Genomic DNA, 21,005 nt, shown 5'->3' on the forward strand with positions numbered 1-21,005 from the left:
CAAATAAGCACTATAAAATAAATTATTGTGGACCTGTTACAGGGGTGAGCTTGAGAGATGGTTGGGAAAATGGAGACAGCGGTGGCGGGAAGGTGACAGCGGTGGTGAGACTGGAGGTGGAGCATTGAATATATGTAACAAATCATCATAAACAACTTTGCAAAATATGGTGTTTAAATAAAGTGGGAGCAAATGAAAATAAATAAAAGATAAAAGTAAAGGAAGTTGAGCTGCCTCATGAGTGACCTCTGCAATGTTGACTTGATATCTCTGGGCTGATTCCTTATTTGAGGGGAATAGACAAGACCAGAGAGAGAAAACACAATACTATGAGCTTCCTGATAGTGAACACACGATGGCTTCTCCCTGCAAATAGAATAATCTGATTAAGTCTGTAGATCCAATCACTGACACTCAGAGAGAGAGGGAAGAGAGAGAGAGAGAGAGAGAGAGAGAGAGAGGAAGAGAGAGAGAGAGAGATCACTGCTTACACTGAGGGGGGATGTAATTAGCAACGTGTGTAGGAAACTCAACAGACAAAATCTGACTCATTAGCAAGTGAATCACAAGCAGAAGAGAGAGATGGAAAGAGAACCAAAATGAACGGAGGAGGTTGCCGAAGGGGTTAGAAGCAAGAGGGCATGTGGGCAGCTGGGGAGGGGGACATTTTTCGCCTTCACAGTGGGTAGCTGAGTTGGAGGGGGATTCCCCCCAGGATGACTCATTAATTTGCACATCTGTTCTGCTCAGTGTGGCTTTCTGTGGTGGGGCGGTATTGAACCATTAAGAAGGATTTTGTTGTTCATTTTTCTGTCATCCAGAAGACATGGCAAATATGCAGACTCCTAGGCCACACCAGCCAGAGAGGGGCCTGGCAGAGGCTCACAGAACTCCTCTTTTGAGAGGTGGTTCAGCAGGGCCTTGTCTGTGTGAGGTTGTGGTTCAATTTCACAGCAAAGGAATAAGAAAACTCCCGGAAGCTTTCTGGAGTCTGGGGAGGAAATGTGAAAGTCCTTGAGGGCAGCATTGCAGATTAGAGTGGGAATGCACTGTAGCACTGTAGCACTGTCCTCCCGTTGTTCATCAATTTGCTCAAGCGTGCACCAGTAACGTCTCCTTTGTGAGACTTGTTGTTACTATTTTTGGCATATCGAATACGCCTTGGGTAGCTTGCCAGGCTCTGCCATGCGTCGGGATACTCTCGGTAGCTTGCCGGGCTCTCCAAGAGGGATGGAGGAATCGAACCCGGGTTGGCTGTGTGCAAAGAAAACGCCCTACCAGCTATGCTATCACTCCAGCTTTCACTTTATTTATTTTTTTTTTATTTGTACTCATTTTTTTTTGGAATCACCGTGAGACACAGTTACAAAGCTTTAATGTTTGAGCTTCAGCCATACAATGCTCGAACACCCATCCCTCCACTAGTGCACATTTTCCACCACCAATGTCCCCAGTATCTCCCCCTCCAACCCCCATATCCCGGTCCTCACCCTGTCTTTATGGAAGACCATTTCCCCAATACACTCTCTCTGCTTTTGGGCGCTAGAGTTTGCTCAGATTTTCCCACCACCATCCAAGCCTGCCTGTCAGGGGCAGACACTACATAATTTATTCTCTATTGCTCATAAATAGATTGTGGGCATGACAACCAGGATCCAGAGCAGGCGGCGAGCCAGGGAGGGACAACCCAGCTCCTCTGCTGCCACCGCTGTGTGGCCTGGAGTCTTAGTCCTGGAACCCACATACCTGGGCCTTGCTTCTGGAAGCTCCTGGTCACTGGGACTTCATCTGGAAGTGGTGTCTTCTGGGACTCGCTGTTGTGTGGGGTTTTCACTTTAGAAGGTGCCCTCTGGCCTCTTGAAGGGTACTTTGTAGGAGCCTGAAGGCTAAAGGCTGATTCATGCCCTCAGAAGGTGATATTACTACACTTTTTGTTTGTTTTGTTTTGTTATAGGGCCACACCTGGCAATGCTCAGGGGTTACTCCTGGATCTGCACTCAGGAATCACTTCTGGTGAGCTCAGGGGACTGTATGAGGTGTCAGGCATCAAACCCGGGCAGGTCACATGCAAGGCAAACTCCCTACCCACTGTATTATCTGGCTCTTCCACTATTTATCTTTTTTTTTTTTATTGAATCACCATGTGGAAAATTACAATGCTTTCAGGCTTAAGTCTCAATTATACAATGCTGAAACAACCATCATTTCACCAGTGCCCATATTCCGCCACCAAAAAAATCACGAATCATGAATCACGAAATCCCCATTAATCGTCGATTTCTCGAGCGGGCTCAGTAACCTCTCCATTCGCCCTTTCCCTGAGATCTTAGAAGTCTCTCTCGACTTGGCCCTCCAATGATGTCGCACTCTTTCAGGGTCAAGGGAATGAGATCCAGCTTGTAACTGGATTTAGCATATGAATACACCATGGGAAGCTTGCAAGGCTGTCCCAAGTGGGCAGGAAACTCTCAAAAGCTTGCCAGTTTCTCCCAGAGGGAGAAGTAGGCTACAAGATATCCTACAGCCATGTGCTTCTGGGAGGTTGCTTTTAAGTCTCTGGATATTGGCCGTTGATGGGATTATACACACCTGGGTTCCTCTGCTAGTACCTTCATGCGTGAGGCCTGTCCGAACGTGTGGAGAGGGGCCTCGGGCATGGCTGTAGCTAGGTTCCGGTGGTCTTCGGCCCCTGGGAGCTCCGCTCAGGTGGGGAGGGAAGCTGGAGCCCATCCCCTCCGAGGGGCCCCAGGAAAGACAGCCAGGTGTGCGGGCAAGAGACTCGTTCTGGAAAAAAAAAAAAAACAGTCTACCTCCCATCCCTCCCACCCTCACCTCCTCCCCTGCCCGAGCCTGGGTAACTGATAAATTTCACTTTAGTTTCTTTTTACTTTGGTTACATTCAATATTTCAACAAAAAACTCACCATTACTGTTAGGAGTTCGCCACTAGAGTCAGACCTGCTGTGAAGGGATATGAGGTCGATTTTGGATTTCTGTATTTTAGCAACTAAGTCCAGGGAAATTTCTTCCAGAAATTGGATCATTGCAAGCTTGTATCTCTCATTAGTGGTCCTCATAATATGGCGGTCGCCATGCCCTTCCCTGCCACCCCCCCACCCTCCCCAAGGAAAAGGCGAGAGAGAGAAAAACCTTTCCCCTCCTGGGTAGACATGGGGCCGTGGCTTAGTTCTCAGTCTGGAGACATTCTGCAAGGAGCTGCTGGTACCAAAAGTAGTTTAGCTGGCCTCTGGAATCATGCTCGTGCAGCTGCGGTGAGGCCACACACGTGTGGTCCCCAGGATCACATCTCGGTGGCGAGCCACTATTCATCTTTTAAAGATGATTTTCATTTATCATTTCCTTTGAGTTGATGTTCCCCTTTTTCAATATTTTTTATTATCAAATGTTTATGTAATATAGAGGTCATTTTTACCTATTATTGATATGTATCATTTTGTCACATTGTCATGGATAATAATAATAATAATGTATTTATTATTTTGTATGTTTAATGTTTATTTTATTAATTTTTTTTTTTGCTTTTTGGGTCACACCTGGTGATGCACAGGGGTTACTCCTGGCTCATGCACTCAGGAATTACTTCCGGCGGTGCTCAGGGGACCACATGGGATGCTGGGAATCGAACCCGGGTCGGCCGCGTGCAAGGCAAACGCCCTACCCGCTGTGCTATTGCTCCAGGCCCTATTTAAAATTTTTTTGTTTGGGGGTTGTCATACCTAGCTCAGAAGTTATTTCTGGTTCTGTGCTCAGGAGTCACTCCTGGTGGTGATGGGAGTATTATATATGGTACCCGGGACTGGAAGCAGGGTCAGAAGAATGTGTGCGAGAGCTTTAACCCCTGTACTGTCTCCATTACACCACTTTAAATTTTAATCAGAAAACCTCTGAAATATCTAATATGGTTCACAGATAAAATGTTCACTGCTTAAATAAGGGGGGGGGGAAAGGAAGGCAGGAGCAATAGTCTCCTAGGGCATTTGTCTTGCATGTAGAGGACCCAGGTTCGATCCTTGATCCGCGGCATCCCATAGGGTCCCCCAAGCCTTCTGGGAGTAATTTCTGAGTGCAGAGCCCCTGAGCATAGTTGGGTGTAGCCCAAAAGAAAAAAAAGTGAATGAACAACAACAAAAAAATTAAAACAAAAGAAATAAAAGTTTTCATTGCTTATTATTTTAGTCAATCAGTACTTTTTTTCTCTTTTTGTTTTGCTTTGGAGCCACACCCAGCAGTACTCAGGACTTAGTCCTGTGGGGCTCCGGGCCCATATGGAGTGCTGGGGACTAAGCACAGGTCGTGTGCATGCAAGACAACTGCCCTACTGTATCATCTCCAGGCGGCCAGGAGTACCCCGATGTCTCTTCCCCTCGCCGCCCGGGGGTTCGGTGGGCTTCGGGCTGCTCTCCCAGCTGGGGTGGCCCGGGCCATGGGGCAGACGGAGGAGGAAATGAGGGCGAAGTCGTTGGTTGATCAGTTGCCGTTTATTCCATTCTCCTCACGCTCCTGTTCCAGTCTCTCTGAGCCCCCCATTCTAGCCTCACACTGCCCCTCATTCCTGTCTCCTCCCGTCTCTTCTGCTCATCTCTCCGTGCTCCTCCTTGCTCCCTGCTCTGTCTCCCAGCAACTCCCTTGTTTCTCTACTTCCAGCACTCTGGGCAGATGCTACACCCAGTCAGGTAGCAAAATTAGCATAAGGAAGCCCTCCCTGACTGCCCATCAGGCTCAAGGGCAGAAGCACCACCTAGGGGTGTTCCTCTTCTCCTTAGTCCAATGACTTAATATCTTAATTAACACCTTAATATTAGTTATTTTTGTATAGACACAGTAAGAGATACATTGAGGCTTGTAGGGCAGCCCTCCTGGGAACATGTTGCCACAAACTCACACTACAGTTCTCAGGCCAGATTAATCATTCCTAACCCAAGCAGGGTCTGAATCTGTAGCACTGTAGCACTATAGCACTGTCGTCCGGTTGTTCATCAATTTGCTCGAGCAGGCACCAGTAATGTCTCCATTGTGACTTGTTACTGTTTTTTGGCATATGAAAACTAGTTATTACTTTTTGGATCATGACAGAATTTGTCCATGACCATGCTCTTATCTTATAGTTAAGCATTATGGCACTTTGGCCAAGCCCATCTCGATGCCAGGGTAGCACATAACTCATCGCTTGCCCTGGGTCCATCCAGTCCCTCGTCGGGATCCTGCTTTTGGGGGTGCTAGGAAGTTAGGACAACTGAGCTTAAGTCCAGCGAACAGATGCCCAGGAGGTAAATATCATTGAGAGTCAATTAACTCCCAAGTTATAAAAGCATAGCATTAACTGTCTTCCTGTGCCCATACAAAAAGGACATTACTCTGAATTAACTGTGCAAAGGACTGAAGGATAAGAGAAAAACAATATTTACAAGTTAACAGAGCACAAAGAAAGAGGTTACAAATAAACACAGAGGAACGGGAGCACTGTGATGGGAGTAACCCTGAGACAAGGCAGAAAGGACAAACCCATGTTATCCTACACCCTACCTGCTATTAAATACATTTCCTTAAATAAAAACCATCTTGCTTTATTATTTTGCCTCCTCCTGAAATTCTTCTCTTCTGTGAGGGAAGGCAATGGCCCCAGAAGACCTGTGCTGAGGTGAGGACGGACTCTGCTTTGCCTGCAAAGACTGTCTCGCTGCCGCCAGGCGCTGGAGGGGACGTGAGGGTTCAAGCCTGTAGGAGCCCAGAGCCGATATTCCCAGTCCTGACTCTCACAGGCGTTTCCCGGGTGGCTGAGGTGGGTAGAGCAGAGAGGCGGAAGCACCTTTTCTCGAGGCTACCTCCTCGCTCCCTTCTTCACCCAAGTCACCACAATTTTGCATGGAAACTAGTTGATTTAAGAGCCTGTCCACTTCGAGGGAAAAGTCAGGGCACACTACTAGTTGCTTCTTTTAACTTTCCTCTTGGTTTAAAGATAAAGAGTTTTGCTTCCTGGAGAGCTGTAGTTCTACCCTGGAAAATACCTGCTAATGTAATTAGGTACTATGGGAACAACATGTCCCAACTGCCAGTTTAGGGACTTTTTTGCTTCCAAAATTTATTATTGCTCAGAACACTATTCATAGGATTCGAATAAAGCAAACCCATTCTTTGATATTTTCGAAGAAGCATATTCAGTCTGTTGGAAAGAAAGGCTCTCCAGGAGCAAATAGAGTCCAAAGCCCCACCCCACCTTAGCTGCAAACAGCTCAAAGCAGCTCAGAGATCACCTGTTCCCACCCACATGTTGACCTTGACCTTTGACTCCACAATGCAAATGTTTTCTTTTCTTTTTTTTTTTTTTTGCTTTGCTTTTTGGGTCATGTCTGGTGATGCACAGGGATTACTCCTGGCGGTGCTCAGGGGACCCTATGGGATGCTGGGAATCAAACCCGGTCGGCCGCGTGCAAGGCAAACGCCCTACCTGTGCTGCTATCGCTCCAGTCCCAATGCCAGCATTTTCTCCTCTAGTTTCTCCAACCATCTCATCTCTAGCTTGATCAAGTGACTTTCTCATGGCAGTTGCCAGTTGTCAGAGTTGGGGTCCCCGAGAGAGGGGAGTGAGGCTGAGAGAAGTGAGGGCTGGGCACTTCGCTCCTGCCAGGACCCTCTGCCAGGTCTCTGCTGCCCACCTGGAAAGCCAGGCGTGGAGCTGGGGTCTTTATTCCGGGACCACTGACCTCTGACCTCTGAGAGCTGCTGTGGCTCTTCCTGCCACCCCAGCCGTCAGCTCCCTCCTCTCCCTGGCACCCTCCAGCTTCTCTCTGGTTTCCTCCCCTGTGCCCTGGCCAGGGCAAGATCTAGTCTCTGATCTTGGGGTCTGGTCCTCCCGCAGGCAATGGCGTGTCTAAAAGCACCAAGACCTTTCCTGTCTCATTTCCTGCCCAGAGCCTGGCACAGTGTCTGGCGCACGTTAGATACTCAATAAACAATTACTGGAGGAGTAACAGCTAAATGGATAGAGCAGACACACGCAGGTGGCTTTTATTTTGTGTTTTGGGGGTGGGGGCAATCGCTGGCCGGGCGCTCCGGTTTCAGTGCTTGGAGGTCTCTCCTGGCAGTGTTGGGGAACCACGTGGGGTGCCAGTCATCTAGGTGCACAGCAAGCACCAAACCTTTTGCACTATCCCTCCAGCCGCACCCCCCTCACCCCCGGACCCGCCATAGGTGGCTTTTTAAGGTCACCTCTCTGGACTTACAGTTTACCCAGGCGGGTCAGCCGGCGCAGTTGCCGAGAGACGGTCGCGGCCTGCTTGCAGAGCCCGCAGTGGCCAGAGGGGGGCAGCAGTCGGCTGCGCTTGAACGGGGACAGCACCTGCCCGTCAGTGCGTGGAACGTTTCCTCTCTAATAACTCCCAATTTGTCTGGGGACCACCGTCTGGACTGCGATTCTTAACAATCCTGCGCCGGGCCCCGCGGCCCTGAACGGAGAACCCCAAAGTCTCCCTTTGAACTCAAAGCCCAGCTCTGCCCCTCCTGGGTACTGCCCAGCACTGTTGCGGGGTCCCCTCTGGGAACACCCTCCCCTCCTCCGCGGACCCCAAATTCTCCCTAGCTCCGGATGCTTCTGCCTTTGCAACTGTGCCTTCTCTCCTCTGAGGATCACTACAAAAACCCTTCTTAGGCACTTTCTCCAGCGACTTTCCTGTTTCTGCTCCCCAGGGAACTCAGCTCTCCGCCTTGTCGCCCTTCCCCTCCCCACCCTCCTTGGTATGAAAACTCAGATCTCGGGCACTTCCATTTCAGATCAGTGGCAGCCAATGCACACCCACCTCCCAGCAGACAAGAGTGCCCTCCTTGACTTCTCTCATCCGAGACTCGCATCTTCTCTGCACACGCTTCCTGGCTGGTCAGCGGGTAGAATGTCCATCCAGTGCTGCCCACAGTCTGGCTCACTCTCCCATTGCACCCTCTGCCCTCATATCAGACGCTGGGGCTCATTCCACTTGGTGCCCCGGCTTCTCTTTGTTTGCTTTTGTGTCACACTAGCGGTGCTCAGGGCTTACTCCTGGCTCTGCACTCGGGGATCACTCCTGGCAGGCTGAGGACCCTATGAGATGCCATGGATGGAACTTAAGTCAGCCGTGTGCAAGGCAAGCGCCCTACCTGCTGCACCGTCTCTCCAGTCCCTGCCCTGTGCAAACACGGATCTCTGCATCTAACACCTCTGCATTTAACAGACTCCACAGTCCGTGTGGGCACCGGCAACAGTGACCAGAAGCCCCTGACTGGGCTTTGCCTCTCTGCCCCATGCCCTATACCCACCCCCCTCAGAAAATTCTCTTGAACCTTCCAACCTGCCCCAATCCTGCCACTTTGTATCACCCACGCAGAGACAACCCTTGCCCAAGACTGACCAGGGCCTCCCTCAAGTGCTCAGAAGGTGCCCTCCTGCTCTCCCTGCACTTGCTTGCTCACCCCACCCCCCAGCCTCCCTTCCTGCTCAAAACCCACAGTCCTGACTGCTCTGGGGGCTTGCCAAGATGTCAATCCACCCAGATTCTGCCTCTCCTCCAAACACATCCCTCACTCACCTCCTTGCCTACTGGGCCCCTTGCCTTTTGGAAAATTTCCAGCCTTGGCCTTTGGAACCCACTCTTCTAGTGTCAGTGCTCTGACCCATCCACCAAAGTGCTGCCTCCTTCTCTCTTCTGCTCAAGGCCGCCCCGTAGAGAGCCCCCGCCCCCGCCCCTGAATAGCACCCTCTACAACAGCACACTCACTTCCTCCTTCCCCGCCTTTCCCCCTAGCACTTGTTCCCAATTTAGTTACGAGTTTGTTTTTGCTCTGTCTTTCACCAAATGGAAGAAAACCTCCCTAAGCATAGGTATTTGCCCATATTTGTTCATCATTTGTCACTTTTGCCCTAAATGTGTTGGGCACAGACTAAGCCTTTACATTTTTATTGAGTGTATGTATGTATGTATGTATGGATGGATGGATGGATGGATGGATAGATAGATAGAGAAGCAAACAGATGGATGATGGATAAGTGGTTTGATGGATGGAAGGACAGATGCACCAATGCACGGATGATGGTGAGAGTATGAAAGATGGATCATTGAATGATAATGGATGGATGGATGGGCAAACAGATGGATGATAGATGAGTGGGTTGACCAATGCACTGATAATGAATGGAAGGATGAAGGACGTCTCATTGGATGGTAATGGAAGGACAGATGAGTACATAAATAGGTGATGGATGAGGTAGGTCAATGTATGGAAGAATAGATGTATCAGTATATGGGTGATGTATGAAGGATGACGGCTGGATCAGTGGATGGTGTTGGATGGATGAATGATGGATGGATCACTGGATGATTATGGGTGGTTGATGAATTGTTTAATGGATGAAAGCATGGAAAGGCCCATAGTCTCAAATAAAATATCTACAGGACAAATAAAATTCATCAACATCTCTTGAATCTTTATAAAATTTTGTTTTCCCTAAAGCCAACTTATTTTTATTCTTCCAGACACCTCTGAGGGGATAAAGGTGGATATTTATTCACCCAGTTTTCAGACTGTGGGAGGAGACAAGAGTGACATTGATCTGAAGACTGCTTGAGGATTCCCCCCGTCCCAGCATCTCAGGAGGTACCACAGCCCACCTCTTCTTCAGAATGGGGAAGAAAATTCTGTTTAGCTCAAGGATGCTGGAAGACTCCTCTGATCTTGACTGAGCTGGAGAGACAACAGCAAGACTGGCAGGGCTGACTCTGTTGATCAGGGAGGACTGTATGCAGAAGCAGAAGATGGAATAATGTCTCAGGAGGTGAAGCTTTAAAAGGACACAGGACACAGCAGGTGGGTGACTTTGGCCTCTGCTGACCATTCCTCCTCACTTGTTGTGGGAATATGACTGGTCATCTTGTGGTGTTCCAGTCCCCACCTGTCAATGCCCTTTCGATTGGGACATTCTCGTTGATTGGGATAACTCCCCAAATAATCCCTTTAAAGCATGAGTGTGTGGGGAGGGGGGGTGGGGAGGGGACGCACAAGCATCATCTGTTCTGTTTTGAAATTGCTGGTACCACACTTTGTCCCTCCAAAGTCCCACCTGAGGATTTCCTAAAGCATCATGGCTAGATGTTATGCTTGCTCCCAAAGGGTGCCAGGGTAAGGAGAAAGTGTGGTCTTTGGAGAGGCAAAGCCAAGGATAAGGGCCAGCTAGAAGCATGACCTAGACATGTCTGATCTTAAACCAAGATTTGCATGATCCAACTTAATCCTCATGGCTACCTGCAAGGGGAAAGATTAATAGCACTTCACAGCTGGGGAAACTGAGGCCCAGGTGATGCTGCTGTCAGACCAGGAGGCGCCTAGGGCCACTGCACTGGCTCCAAAGCCTGTGTCCTTACCACTGGGGTGGGTGCCATAGTTCCCACATGAAACCTTCTGAACACAAGGTCAATGCAGGTTGTCTTGCAAGACATAACCTCCAGGGGGCGCTTGTTGTCATCTGCAGAGTTTCTCAGCTCTATGTCCACCCTGGAGCCAGGAGGGTGGGGGGGGGGGGCTGTCCAGAGGAGTTAGCGTGAGGAGACAACCAATTTTTCACCCTAAGTTGCCTTCTCTCCAAGGCCCCCAAACCTCTGGTTCTTCCACTCCCCGTGCTCTGTCCCTAAGTATCCCAGGAGGACGCACCCATGTGTCTGGAGACCTCGTCCATGCTGGCCAGGTCCCGGTTTAAGGGGTTGTCTCCAGCAGGCTCCTGAGGAAAGGTCGTGTGGTCAGGGGGTGCTCCAGAGCCCCCCTCCCACCTCAAAGGGTGGAGGAGGCAGAGAAGGACCTTGGAGAGGGGTGAGGAAACCTAGGGGACAAATCAGAAGTCACCTCTAAGGGGGAAGACCCGGTTGGCGTTGCCTGTGACCAAGGGTCAGCTGAGGGCATAGTACTGGCCAGTTCGACCACACAGGCTGGCACATGTCCCAGCTGCCCAGTGGGCTACCTTGCACTTGTCTCGGGGGAGGCTGTAATAAGGCCGTGCCAAAGGCAGAGGTCAGTATCCAAGTGGGGTCAGCCATTTGGGCTTTGTGGGGGCAAACAGGGAAAACCGGGTGTTTTCTGGGCCCTTAGCTCCCACGGCTCCACCACCAGCCCTTCTTGCTGAGTTCAGACCCTCAGCACGCTGCCCCCTCACCCCCGCCGCCGCCCAGACACCTGACAGCAGGCCCCATGGCATAGCAGATGGAGGCTGGCAGGAAGCCGTTGAAGGTGGAGCTCATGACACACGTGTAGGCACCCATGGAGGGGAAGAGCAGCCAGTCGCCCACGTCCAGTTCAGGCAGCTGCACCTCCTCCCTGGAGAGCAGGTCCATGGAGTCGCACGTGGGGCCAAAGAGGGTGCAGGGGAAGAGGGGAGCGTCAGAGCTCAGTTCCTGCAGGAAGCAGGGGTGGGGGCTCAGAGAAGGGGCCCTCGGCACCCTGAGCACCAGGTCAGCAGGCATGCCGGGCGCAACGGGGAAGACTCGGGAAGGACCCAGTCTGCCAGACCCGCTGTGGCATGTTCCCTCACAGGCATGGCTCTTGGCCTGCCCTCGTGGGCACAGGCTCCACTGACACCCCAGTCCTGCCAAGTGACAGTGCAGATCTAGGTGAGACGTCAGTCTTCCCATCTATAAAACGGGGACGTTCCACTCAATAACCCCCCACCCTGACTATTGTTGAGTGATTATTTAGTAAGTCACTCAACAGCCAGGCCTCCAACCTGGCTGCACACTGGGTCTCCCTGGAGAATCGAACAAAGGAATGGTGGCAAGGTCCCAAACCAGGAGACAGTCTGACTGCAACCATCTGGGTCTGAGCGTGGGCGCGGTGGGCCGTGAGAACTTCCCAACTGTCCCAATGGGAAGTGAGTGCTGAGAATCTCTACTTCCTGGGTCCCCTGCACCTGCACACGCAGGCACCTACCGTGGACACAGATGCTGAGGGACACACAGAGAGAGATGTGTGTGTAGCAACCACACAGCCGCCTGCCTGCCCAGTATTAACTGACAGTTCCCGTGGAAACGCACCCCCCACCCAAGTGCAGATTGACAGGTGCATACAGACACGCCCAGCCACGTGACCTGATCTTGGCCAGAGCCGTAACCGGAGTCTACAGCTCCGCCTAGTGGTGGAGGAAGACTCGGCGGTCTCGGGGGCTGAGAGGGGCTGCCCTTACCTTCGCCACGATGGGTCTCCTGGGGTCGCGTTCTCTCAGCAGGATACGGAAGCTGCCGTAGTGGCCCTCACTAAGGTAGTACATGAACTTGCGGTGGCCACCTGGGAGGGAAAGAGGGTAGCCAGGGCTCACCCTGACCCTCGCGCCCTGCACCCTTGGGAGAGGCCCAGATACTCTGCCCAGGGCTGGGTCATCACACTTCCCAGCTCTGGCTCCCTGCAACGTCCCAGATGCCCACCGCCCCTCTCCCCTGCAGCACGAGCACGTGAGCAGGTCTGCCTGAAGTCAGCAGAACAGAGCCGACTGGGTCGGCCCAGACCTGGGCTCCAGTTCTCAGTGCCTGATGCACGAGGCAAAGCCAGGAGCCAGGGGCTGCGCTGACAGGTCTCTGGGGGCTGTTCCTCTGGGACGTGCCACTGTGTTCGTCCTGTTCTCTCCTTCTGTGTTCTCTCATGCTGGAACTCTGGAGGAGTGCTCTCAGGGTGGGTAACTCCAGGCGGCGGCAAGACTGCCCTCTAGTGCCTGTCTGTGTGAACCACTGCCTAGAACCATGGAGTTCTTGTGCTGTGTGTGTGTGTGTGTGTGTGTGTGTGTGTGTGTGCGCGCGCGCGCGTGCGCGTGCGCATGCACTTGCTTACTTGCTTGCCTTGATGCTAGGATGGACCCCAGCGCCTCATGCACGTGAAGCACGGACTCACCACTGAGCCACACTCCTGGCCCCTACCCTGTCTTCTTACTGTTCAAACTTGAATACAATGTAACTAAACACAAGATTCAAGTTTTCAACCTGTCCAGTACTTGGATGTTACCTCCTGAAAGATGACCGGGGCTAATTTAACCTCTAAAATTCTCTACTGAACACTGACTCTGTTCTTGCTCCCTGTTAGAGTCTGATGGAGAAGAATGAGAACTCAACAGCAGGTTCAGGAATGGGCCCCAGAGCCCTCAGGATTAAGGGCTAGCTGTGAGGGGTAGTTCTGGCCGCAGCACCCACGGACTCCAACAACGCCCATCTAGACTGGCCTCGCCCACCTGCCCTGCCCAAATTTCTTCCCTGGAAAGCCACAACAAACCCTCTTGCCCAAAGCCTTGGGTCACCCATTTCCTTCCTGTTCCTCCAACTCCCTCCCCACTGGGCTCTGGTAAGTCACGTGACTTTGACTTCTAGGGAACTGTGATTAAAAAAATCCTCTTTCTAATATGCCGTCTGGGGCTGGAGAGATAGCACAGCGGGTAGGGCGTTTGCCTTGCACGCGGCCAACCCGGGTTCGAATCCCAGCATCCCATATGGTCCCCTGAGCACCGCCAGGGGTAATTCCTGAGTGCAGAGCCAGGAGTAACCCCTGTGCATCGCCAGGTGTGACCCAAAAAGCAAAAAATAATAATAATAATAATATGCCATCTGGGTCTGTGTATCTCATGCTCCTGATACAAGTCAATCCTGGGAGCGTTTGGAAAGTGTCCTGGCCAGGGTGGGGCTCAGCTATAGAGTGCTGCCCACCCCCTGGCCCCCACCCCCCATCCATGAAGGAGCCCTGGAGGTCAATAGAGTAAATAGTCAATAAATATTCACTGCTACAAATGGCAAATAGAATACAAAGGGTGTCCAGCCGTGCACACGCAGAGCAGCAAGTCTCCCGTTCCACCCACAAGCTCTGCCTTGTTCCACCCATAAGCTCTGTCTTGGGTAAACCGCCGTATGCTCCCGAACCCTTCATGTTGATGGTTCCACTCCCCAGAGCCTCTGTCCCCCACCTAGTGCCATGGTTGCTTTTCTTTTTTGGGGGGGGGTCACACCCAGCAATGCTCAGGGGTTACTCCTGGCTTTGTTGCACTCAGGAATTACTCCTGGCAGTACTCGGGGGACCATATGGGACGCCGAGGATCGAACCCGGGTCGGCCGCATGCAAGGCAAACGCCCTACCCGCTGTGCTATGGCTCTGGCCCCACCATGGTCGCTTTTCACATCCAGAGTCCGTCCTCAGTCACTGCTTCCTCAGATTTAAACTCAGGGCCTGACACTGACTTCTGCTGAAGTTTGGGACGTTCCAGCAACGTAGAGACCCAGACCTTCCTGAATACTGATGTTCTCCCCACCAGCACCTCCTGCTGTCAGTCTCTCCGTGCCCCTTGTCCCTGCCTCTCTCTCAGCTTACATCACAGATTCTGTCTCCTACAGTCACAGTCCCTGCTGTGCCTGTGCCAGTGAGTCACGAGGTCTGTGAGTTCCATGGTACAGCTCTCCTATGTCTGGTACACAGGGCAAAGACCAGTATACAGCGTGGGAGTTACACAGATACTGTGTCCTGCAGACACTGAGTCTGAGATCAGGTTCTGCCCCGCTGGCACTGCTCCCAAGAGTGGTGACTAGCACCATAACAAAAATGTGTGTCCAACTGTGGCAACTGTATGAGCACTGCAGCCACATGTGTGAGCCCCTGATCATCACCACTGCCACACAAGGGAAGGGAAGAGGGAGAGGAAATGAATAAAGCAGGAATAACCCCAAACTACCTCCTAAGGAATGATGAACACAGCCAAGCTGTGTATTTCATACACAAAAATGAAGAAAAGAACCAGCCCTACATAACTCTAAGTCAGAGTTGGATGGCTGAAATCCTACACTTCCCCTCACAATATTCTTAACTGAAGCGTGAAGAAATGGAACCCTTCAACAGATGTGCCTTGAACATCATGGGGCTCTGAGTTGGTCTTTTGACTAAAGGGCAGCCAGAGAGGAGAGGAAAGCAAATCATCGATGTTTGTCAGTCACTCATCATGAAGCCACAGAGAATGACAAGAGCTGATCCAGAGACACTGAGTTTCTAGATTGTCCACTTTGGGGCAGTAGCACCCCAACCCAGGCCTGCAGCAAAACCAGCAAAAATCCCCAATTGCCTCGGGGAGGGCACTGCTTTTTGTTTTGTTTCTGTTTGGGCGCCACACCAAGTGTGCTCAGGGCTTAGCCCTGGCTCTGTGGTCAGGGATCACTCCTGGCAGGGCTTGGGGGGCCATATGTGGTGCTGGGGACTGAACCCAGGCCAGCCAGGTGCAAGATAAGTGCCCTACCCGCTGTACTGTCTCTCCAGCCTATTTCACTGCTTTCTGCCAAGTGCTCCTTAACCTTCAGGCTAGAATCCCAAGAAACGGCATCAGCCGGCAGAGGTAAGATTCCTACTTACTGCTACGGTTCTGGTTCTAAAAACATGACCTGTTAGAAAACCCTTGCTTGCAGAGTGGGGGTCACCCCAGCCCAGTGTGTGTCTGACTCGAGGGCTGGGCGCTATGCCTTGGCCTCCCTCCATGCAAAAGAACATTTATCCAGTCTAGCTGAAGGCAGCAAAGCAGGCGCACGGCCAGGCTCATTCCTACCCCGATCTGATCCGAGGCCTGTTCCCTGCCAGGTGGGCACTCAGTGGCCGAGTCCAGCCCTCCTCTAGCCACCATGCCCCCGGGTGGGAACCCCCCACCCCACCTAGTCCCGGCCCACCCACCTGGTTCCGACTCAACCTTCTTGGCAATGATGTTGACAGCAGCTATGAACACAGACTCAGCGTAGAAGCGGCCGGGCTCGGAGATAATGGCCACACCGTCCCGCTCAGGGAAGTCTCGGCTCAGGCAGTCATTGATGACACTCGCCATCTGCGGGACAGACCCGGCCCCTAAGGCAGCTGCTCACAGATCCAAGGGGCTGACAGGCGCCACCTCCCTTCAGTTCCCTTGATAGCGCTTTGGAGCAGTGGTGCCCCTTTCACCAGAGAGGAAACAGGCGGAAACTGTGACTCAGGATGAAGAAGTGTTTGTTTCGGTTGTTATTTTCTTGGAGGGAGGGGGCATTGAGCCACAGCAGCAGTGCTCAGCGATCAGTGCTGCCTAGTTCTTCTCAGGGAGACCCCTGGTGGTGCTCGGGGGACTGTATGTGCTGCTGGGGATTCCACCCGGGGTCCGCTGCATGCGAGGCAGGAAAGCACCTTAACCCCTGTATTATCTCTCCACTTTGGAGGTGCAGTTTTTTGAGTGTCCCAACTGCAGCCTCGGAGAGTTCTGGAAAGAGAACATTGGGCGGGGAGAGCTGGTCGGCAAAGGCGGAACGTGCCTAGATCTGGGTATATTTGCACCCAGGGCAGTTCATCGGGAGAGATCGAGCAGCTAATGCAGCAAGAGATGATCTGAGAGCCAGATGCGTGCACAAGCTCCAGGTCCTGTGTGCAGGCATGAATACCACCCAGCTCGGTACATGCCCCCCATGCGGTCATGGAGCTCCTGGTGCATCCACACAGACACGTGCAGACAGACAGACAGACAGACAGACAGACACACACACACACACACACACACACATGCTCACTCTCTCACTCACCTCCCCGGGGCAGTCTCTCTCACCTCCTCAAACTTGGGCTCTGAGCCCTCCTTTCCAGGGAAACCCCCTCCGATGTCCAGGAGGCTCATGTCACACCCCATCCTGCGGCCCATTTCAATCACGTGCCGACAGTCTTCCAGGGCCTGGGTGAAGGTGTGGGCGCTCTGACAGTCGGAGCCCACGTGGAAGCTGAGCACAAGCCCGGCAGGCGACACGCGGAGACACACGAGGCCCGTGCGGGCCATGAGGAAATGCAGGAAGGGAGACATGGTCACATGCACCGAGAAGCGGAACCGTGTAGACAAGCTCGGGGACAGACTCTCAGCACATGTCTACACAGGCCCACGTGGGCTTCACGGAGAAACACAGCCGTGCTGCTCAGACGGGGCTCCCCAGAGGCAGCCGGCCCCACGGCAGTGCCCAGGTTGGCACGCCCAGGGCTGAGGCAGGTTCTCTCTCTTAGACTTTCTGCAGGGCTTCCTGCCTCCCTCATTGGCAGACATGCTCAGAGCCCCAAATCCCAGTGACCCCCAGCAGGGTGGGCTCAGGAAGCAACGAGGACCAGGTAGGAGGAGCTCGGTGCAAATTTTAATTGGGCCCCCAAACACTAATTAATCGAAGAAATTGCTTTTGCTGCAGTATTTTGAAAAAGCAAATTTGATGCAAAATTCCATGATGAATAAAATCTATGCTGTTTAATAAAGTCAAAATCAGTCATCCTGATGGGTCCCCGGAGCCAGAGGCCACATCAGCCAGGCCAATCCTGTCTGTCTATGAAAGTTTACTGTTTTTTCCCATCATGGATTTTTTGTTAACTATTTAAAAAAAAATTTTTTTTGCTTTGGGGCCACACTCAGCAGTGCTCAGGGGTTACTCCTGGCTCTAAACTCAGTAGTCACTCCTAAAAGATTTGGGGGACCATATGGGATACTGGGGACCAAACCCAGGTCAAGGCAAGCACTCTACCCACTACAATATCCCTCTATAATATCATTCCAGCCCATATTAACTATTTTTTATACTATCGTATCCAAGTGTTATTTTGTTTTTGTTCATTTGGGGGCCACACTTGGAAGTGTGCCTCTGTGCTCAGGAAAAAATCTTGGCAGGGTTCAGGGTCCATTAGGGGGCCGTGGGGGGTGAACAAGGGCCAGTCACATGCACTTTGCCTCCTGTACTATCTCTCTGTCCCTCAAACGCTGGACACCTCCTTAAACTTTGCACCCCGGACCAGGGCCCCCATGTCCCAGAGAAGCCCCAGCTCTGTCCTGGAAACAAGGGCAGCGTGTGAGGCCTGGGGGCTGCAGCTACAGGGGCACCCGCAGGGCGGGGACAGCCTGGGGTCCAGGATTCCCACCCAGGGCAGTGCATGCCACTCACCTGACCCCCACCACAGCCAGCCCCAGGTCTCTGGCAGACTGGAACAGGTGCTCCCACTTCTGCCGTCGAGCCCCAAACTTGGAACTCAGCTGGAAGGTGCTGTTGGTGTCGTGGGTCCATAGCCGGAGGACCAGCCTGGGAGAGGGGCGCGAGGATGGGGGCCCTCAGGCACAGCTGGAGGCCTTACTGCCTCTCACCCAACCTCCCTCGGCCGTCCCACTCAGCTTCCTGCCGCCCCTTAGGTCCTCAGGACCCGCCAGACAATTTACGAATTTCTGTCCAGGTAAGAAAGAGAAAGAAAAAGTTCCAGGGGCTGACTGATAACACAGAAGGTAGGGTGTTTGCCTTGCACGCAGCTGACCAGGGTTCATTTCCCGGTATTCCATATGGTATTCCCCAAGCACCGCCAGGAGTAATTCCTGATCACAGAGCCCTGAGTTAACCCCTGAGCATCACTGGGTGTGACCCAAAAAGCCAAAAAAAAAAAAAATCCAATTTTTTTTTTTTTTTTGCTTTTTATTTGGGTCACACCCAGCAATTCACAGGGGTTACTCCTGGTTCTGCATTCAGGAATTACTCCTCCTGGTGCTCAGGAGACCATATGGGATGCTGGGAATTGAACCCGGGCCGGCCGCGTGCAGGGCAAACACCCTACCCACTGTACTATTGCTCCAGCCCGAAAGATCCAATTTTAAACGATCCTCCATAGCCCACCTAGGCCATCAGAGACCTGAACTAACTTTGCCAAGACCCCTCAGCGTAAGGCAGGTGTTTCTGGAGTCTGCAACCGGGTGCCCTGACTCCAGGAAGACTGCTTGTCCCATGAGGCAGCCTGATGCCAGACGTCCCAGTGTCAGACTGTGTCTTCTGTTTTTCTGGACAGGGGCAAACTTCTTCTGGTACCAGGGTGCACCAGGGAAGGCCCTGCATCCACTCACCCAGATGGTTGTACTTTCCTGGCCCCGACGCTGGCCCTGCCCGTCTCCGGGGACCACCTTCATCTAGTTTTGGAGGCCCAGCTCTGTCAACTAATGCAGCCCAAGCTGGTGGCCCCTCACCCCCGACCCCTGCATGTCTCACCTGGCCTCGGGGTGGTACTGGGCCACCTTGGCCAGCTCCTCCTCGCTGTCAAAGGTCATCAGCTGCACCCCGTGGCGGGCAGCGTACTGGATGGAGGAGATGGCCTTGCAGGGGTTGGCGTAGATGATGCGTGACGGGGACACACCCAGGCCCAGCACCTGCTCCAGCTCCATCTGGCATGGGTGACAGCCATGGGAATCTGCCTCGCTCCCCCCTGACCTTGCCCTTCAGGAGCTCTGGGCACGGGGAGAGGGGCCCACCCTGGCCCATCTGCTCCACACCAGGCCCTGTGGCCTGTCCATGCAGAGTTGCTGGTTTCTAAACCCCGACCTAAGGGAGGGGTCGTCATGCCCGACCTAAAGGGGAAAGCCCTGAGTCTCGGCAGAAGCCGGTCAGCAGTGTGGGTGCAGGTGTGGCTGCAGGCCAGGCTCTGTCCACTCACTGGTTCAGGCCATCCACCCTGTTCACGCTAGCCAAAGAGGTTTCCCGCCCCGAGTCCTTTCACTGTTCCCTCCATGCACGTAGATCACGGTTCCTGGCAGGGGAGTCCCCTGGCTTCCATCCAGCCTTTCATCCCCAAGAAGCGTCAGTCCTAAAACAGAGGCCTTGGGCCGCAGGCAAGGGGCTCACCTGGCTGGCACAGTCGAAGCCGGTGCCCAGGGCTGCCAGGATGCGCAGCACCCAGGGGCTGTTATTGCACTTGACCGCGTAGAAGGGTGTGACCCGAGGCAGGGCCCGGCAGAAGGCCCAGTGGCGGCTCACCAGCTTGTCCAAGTCAGCCACCATGAAGGGGTCACAGCAATTCTGTGGGGCCGGGGCGAGGAGTGGGGAGACCATGGAACCCTCACAGCAGTGCTGTGGGTTCACGCTGCCATCACGGTCGTCTCAGAGACCAGCTGGGAGACACATCCCAGGGGGACAAAAGCCACAGAGCGAGCGCGTGCACACAGACCCCATGCCTGGTGCTGCTGGCAGTGACAGCAGGCACAAGTGATCAGTCTGTGTAGCCCCGAGCTGGACTAAGGTGGGGGACAAGCAGGGACCTCCCCTGTCCTGAGCAGGAAGGAACCTTGGGATGAGACTGGGAATATGTGGCCTGTGGAACTACAAAACAGAATATCGTGTTTCTTATCGCCAAAGCATGACTAAGACACATCCGCTCACTCCATCCCTGCCCCATGCCCACCCCCCCACTCTAGCCCCTCATGTCCACCCCCCCCCCGCTCCAGCCCCTCATGTCCATTCCCCAGTCCAGCTCTGTATACTGGCTCCCCCATACCGATTTGGAGAGCTCCTGGGTCCTTCTCAGGGCCACCTGCTGGCCCGACTGCCCTGGCCTCAGCATGATGAGCTCCTGGTACCACACGTTTCCAGGGGCCCCTTGGCTCTCGTCCAGTCTCCCCGGTGGGGTGCTCTTCGCCTGTGCTGCCGGGCACATGCCCCAAGTCCTGGGAAGCAGGTGCTCTCAGCGCCGGCTCCTCCTACGGCCAGAGCTCTAAGTCCTCTGGCCTCCCTGGGGTCAGCCCCAGCCCCAGGGCCCTTGCAAAGCTTCCCATGTGGTCTCACAGAGCCCCTGGAAGCCCGTCTGAGCTCTGGGAGCAGAGGGTGACAGCCCCAGGACCCCATGCTCCCTCCTAGAGGAGAACCCTGAGTGCAAGGGGCCGAGCGCCTCTGGGGGCCAGGGGCCAATGCTTACACCGAGGTGACCGGCCCTGACACATCACACAGGGGGACAAGACGTCCAGAGAGGGCAGGGACTCCCGAGGTCACTCCAACTACAGCAGGCCAGTCTGGAGCCCATGTCCATCCTGGCCCGCTGCAGCCAGGCTCACCTGCTGCCCATCACAGTTGCCTCCTCAGGTGCCGCCGGGGCTGCAGCAAGAGTGTCCTGAGCTTCGGGAAAGTTCCTGGGGGACCTAATCCAGATCTCAGGGCCCAGGGGAAGGACTGTCCGTCCAAACCTCTGCCGGCCCTG

General features: G+C 53.3%; 1 protein-coding gene across 1 annotated transcript; it reads right to left on the reverse strand.

The window, feature by feature from the left end:
• Positions 1–10,733: 10,733 nt before the first annotated feature.
• On the reverse strand, positions 10,734–20,468 carry LOC101540620 (antizyme inhibitor 2-like). The gene is made up of 9 exons (XM_004603727.2): positions 20,310–20,468; positions 19,661–19,834; positions 19,031–19,203; positions 17,951–18,085; positions 16,594–16,759; positions 15,705–15,852; positions 12,211–12,311; positions 11,208–11,425; positions 10,734–10,758 (listed from the first exon to the last, which is right to left on the reverse strand). The coding sequence occupies exons 1-9, from the start codon at positions 20,466–20,468 to the stop codon at positions 10,734–10,736; spliced, it is 1,299 nt and encodes a 432-aa protein (XP_004603784.2).
• Positions 20,469–21,005: the final 537 nt, after the last annotated feature.

Source organism: Sorex araneus, chromosome 5 (genome assembly GCF_027595985.1).
Source record: "Sorex araneus isolate mSorAra2 chromosome 5, mSorAra2.pri, whole genome shotgun sequence".
Lineage (NCBI taxonomy): Eukaryota > Metazoa > Chordata > Mammalia > Eulipotyphla > Soricidae > Sorex > Sorex araneus.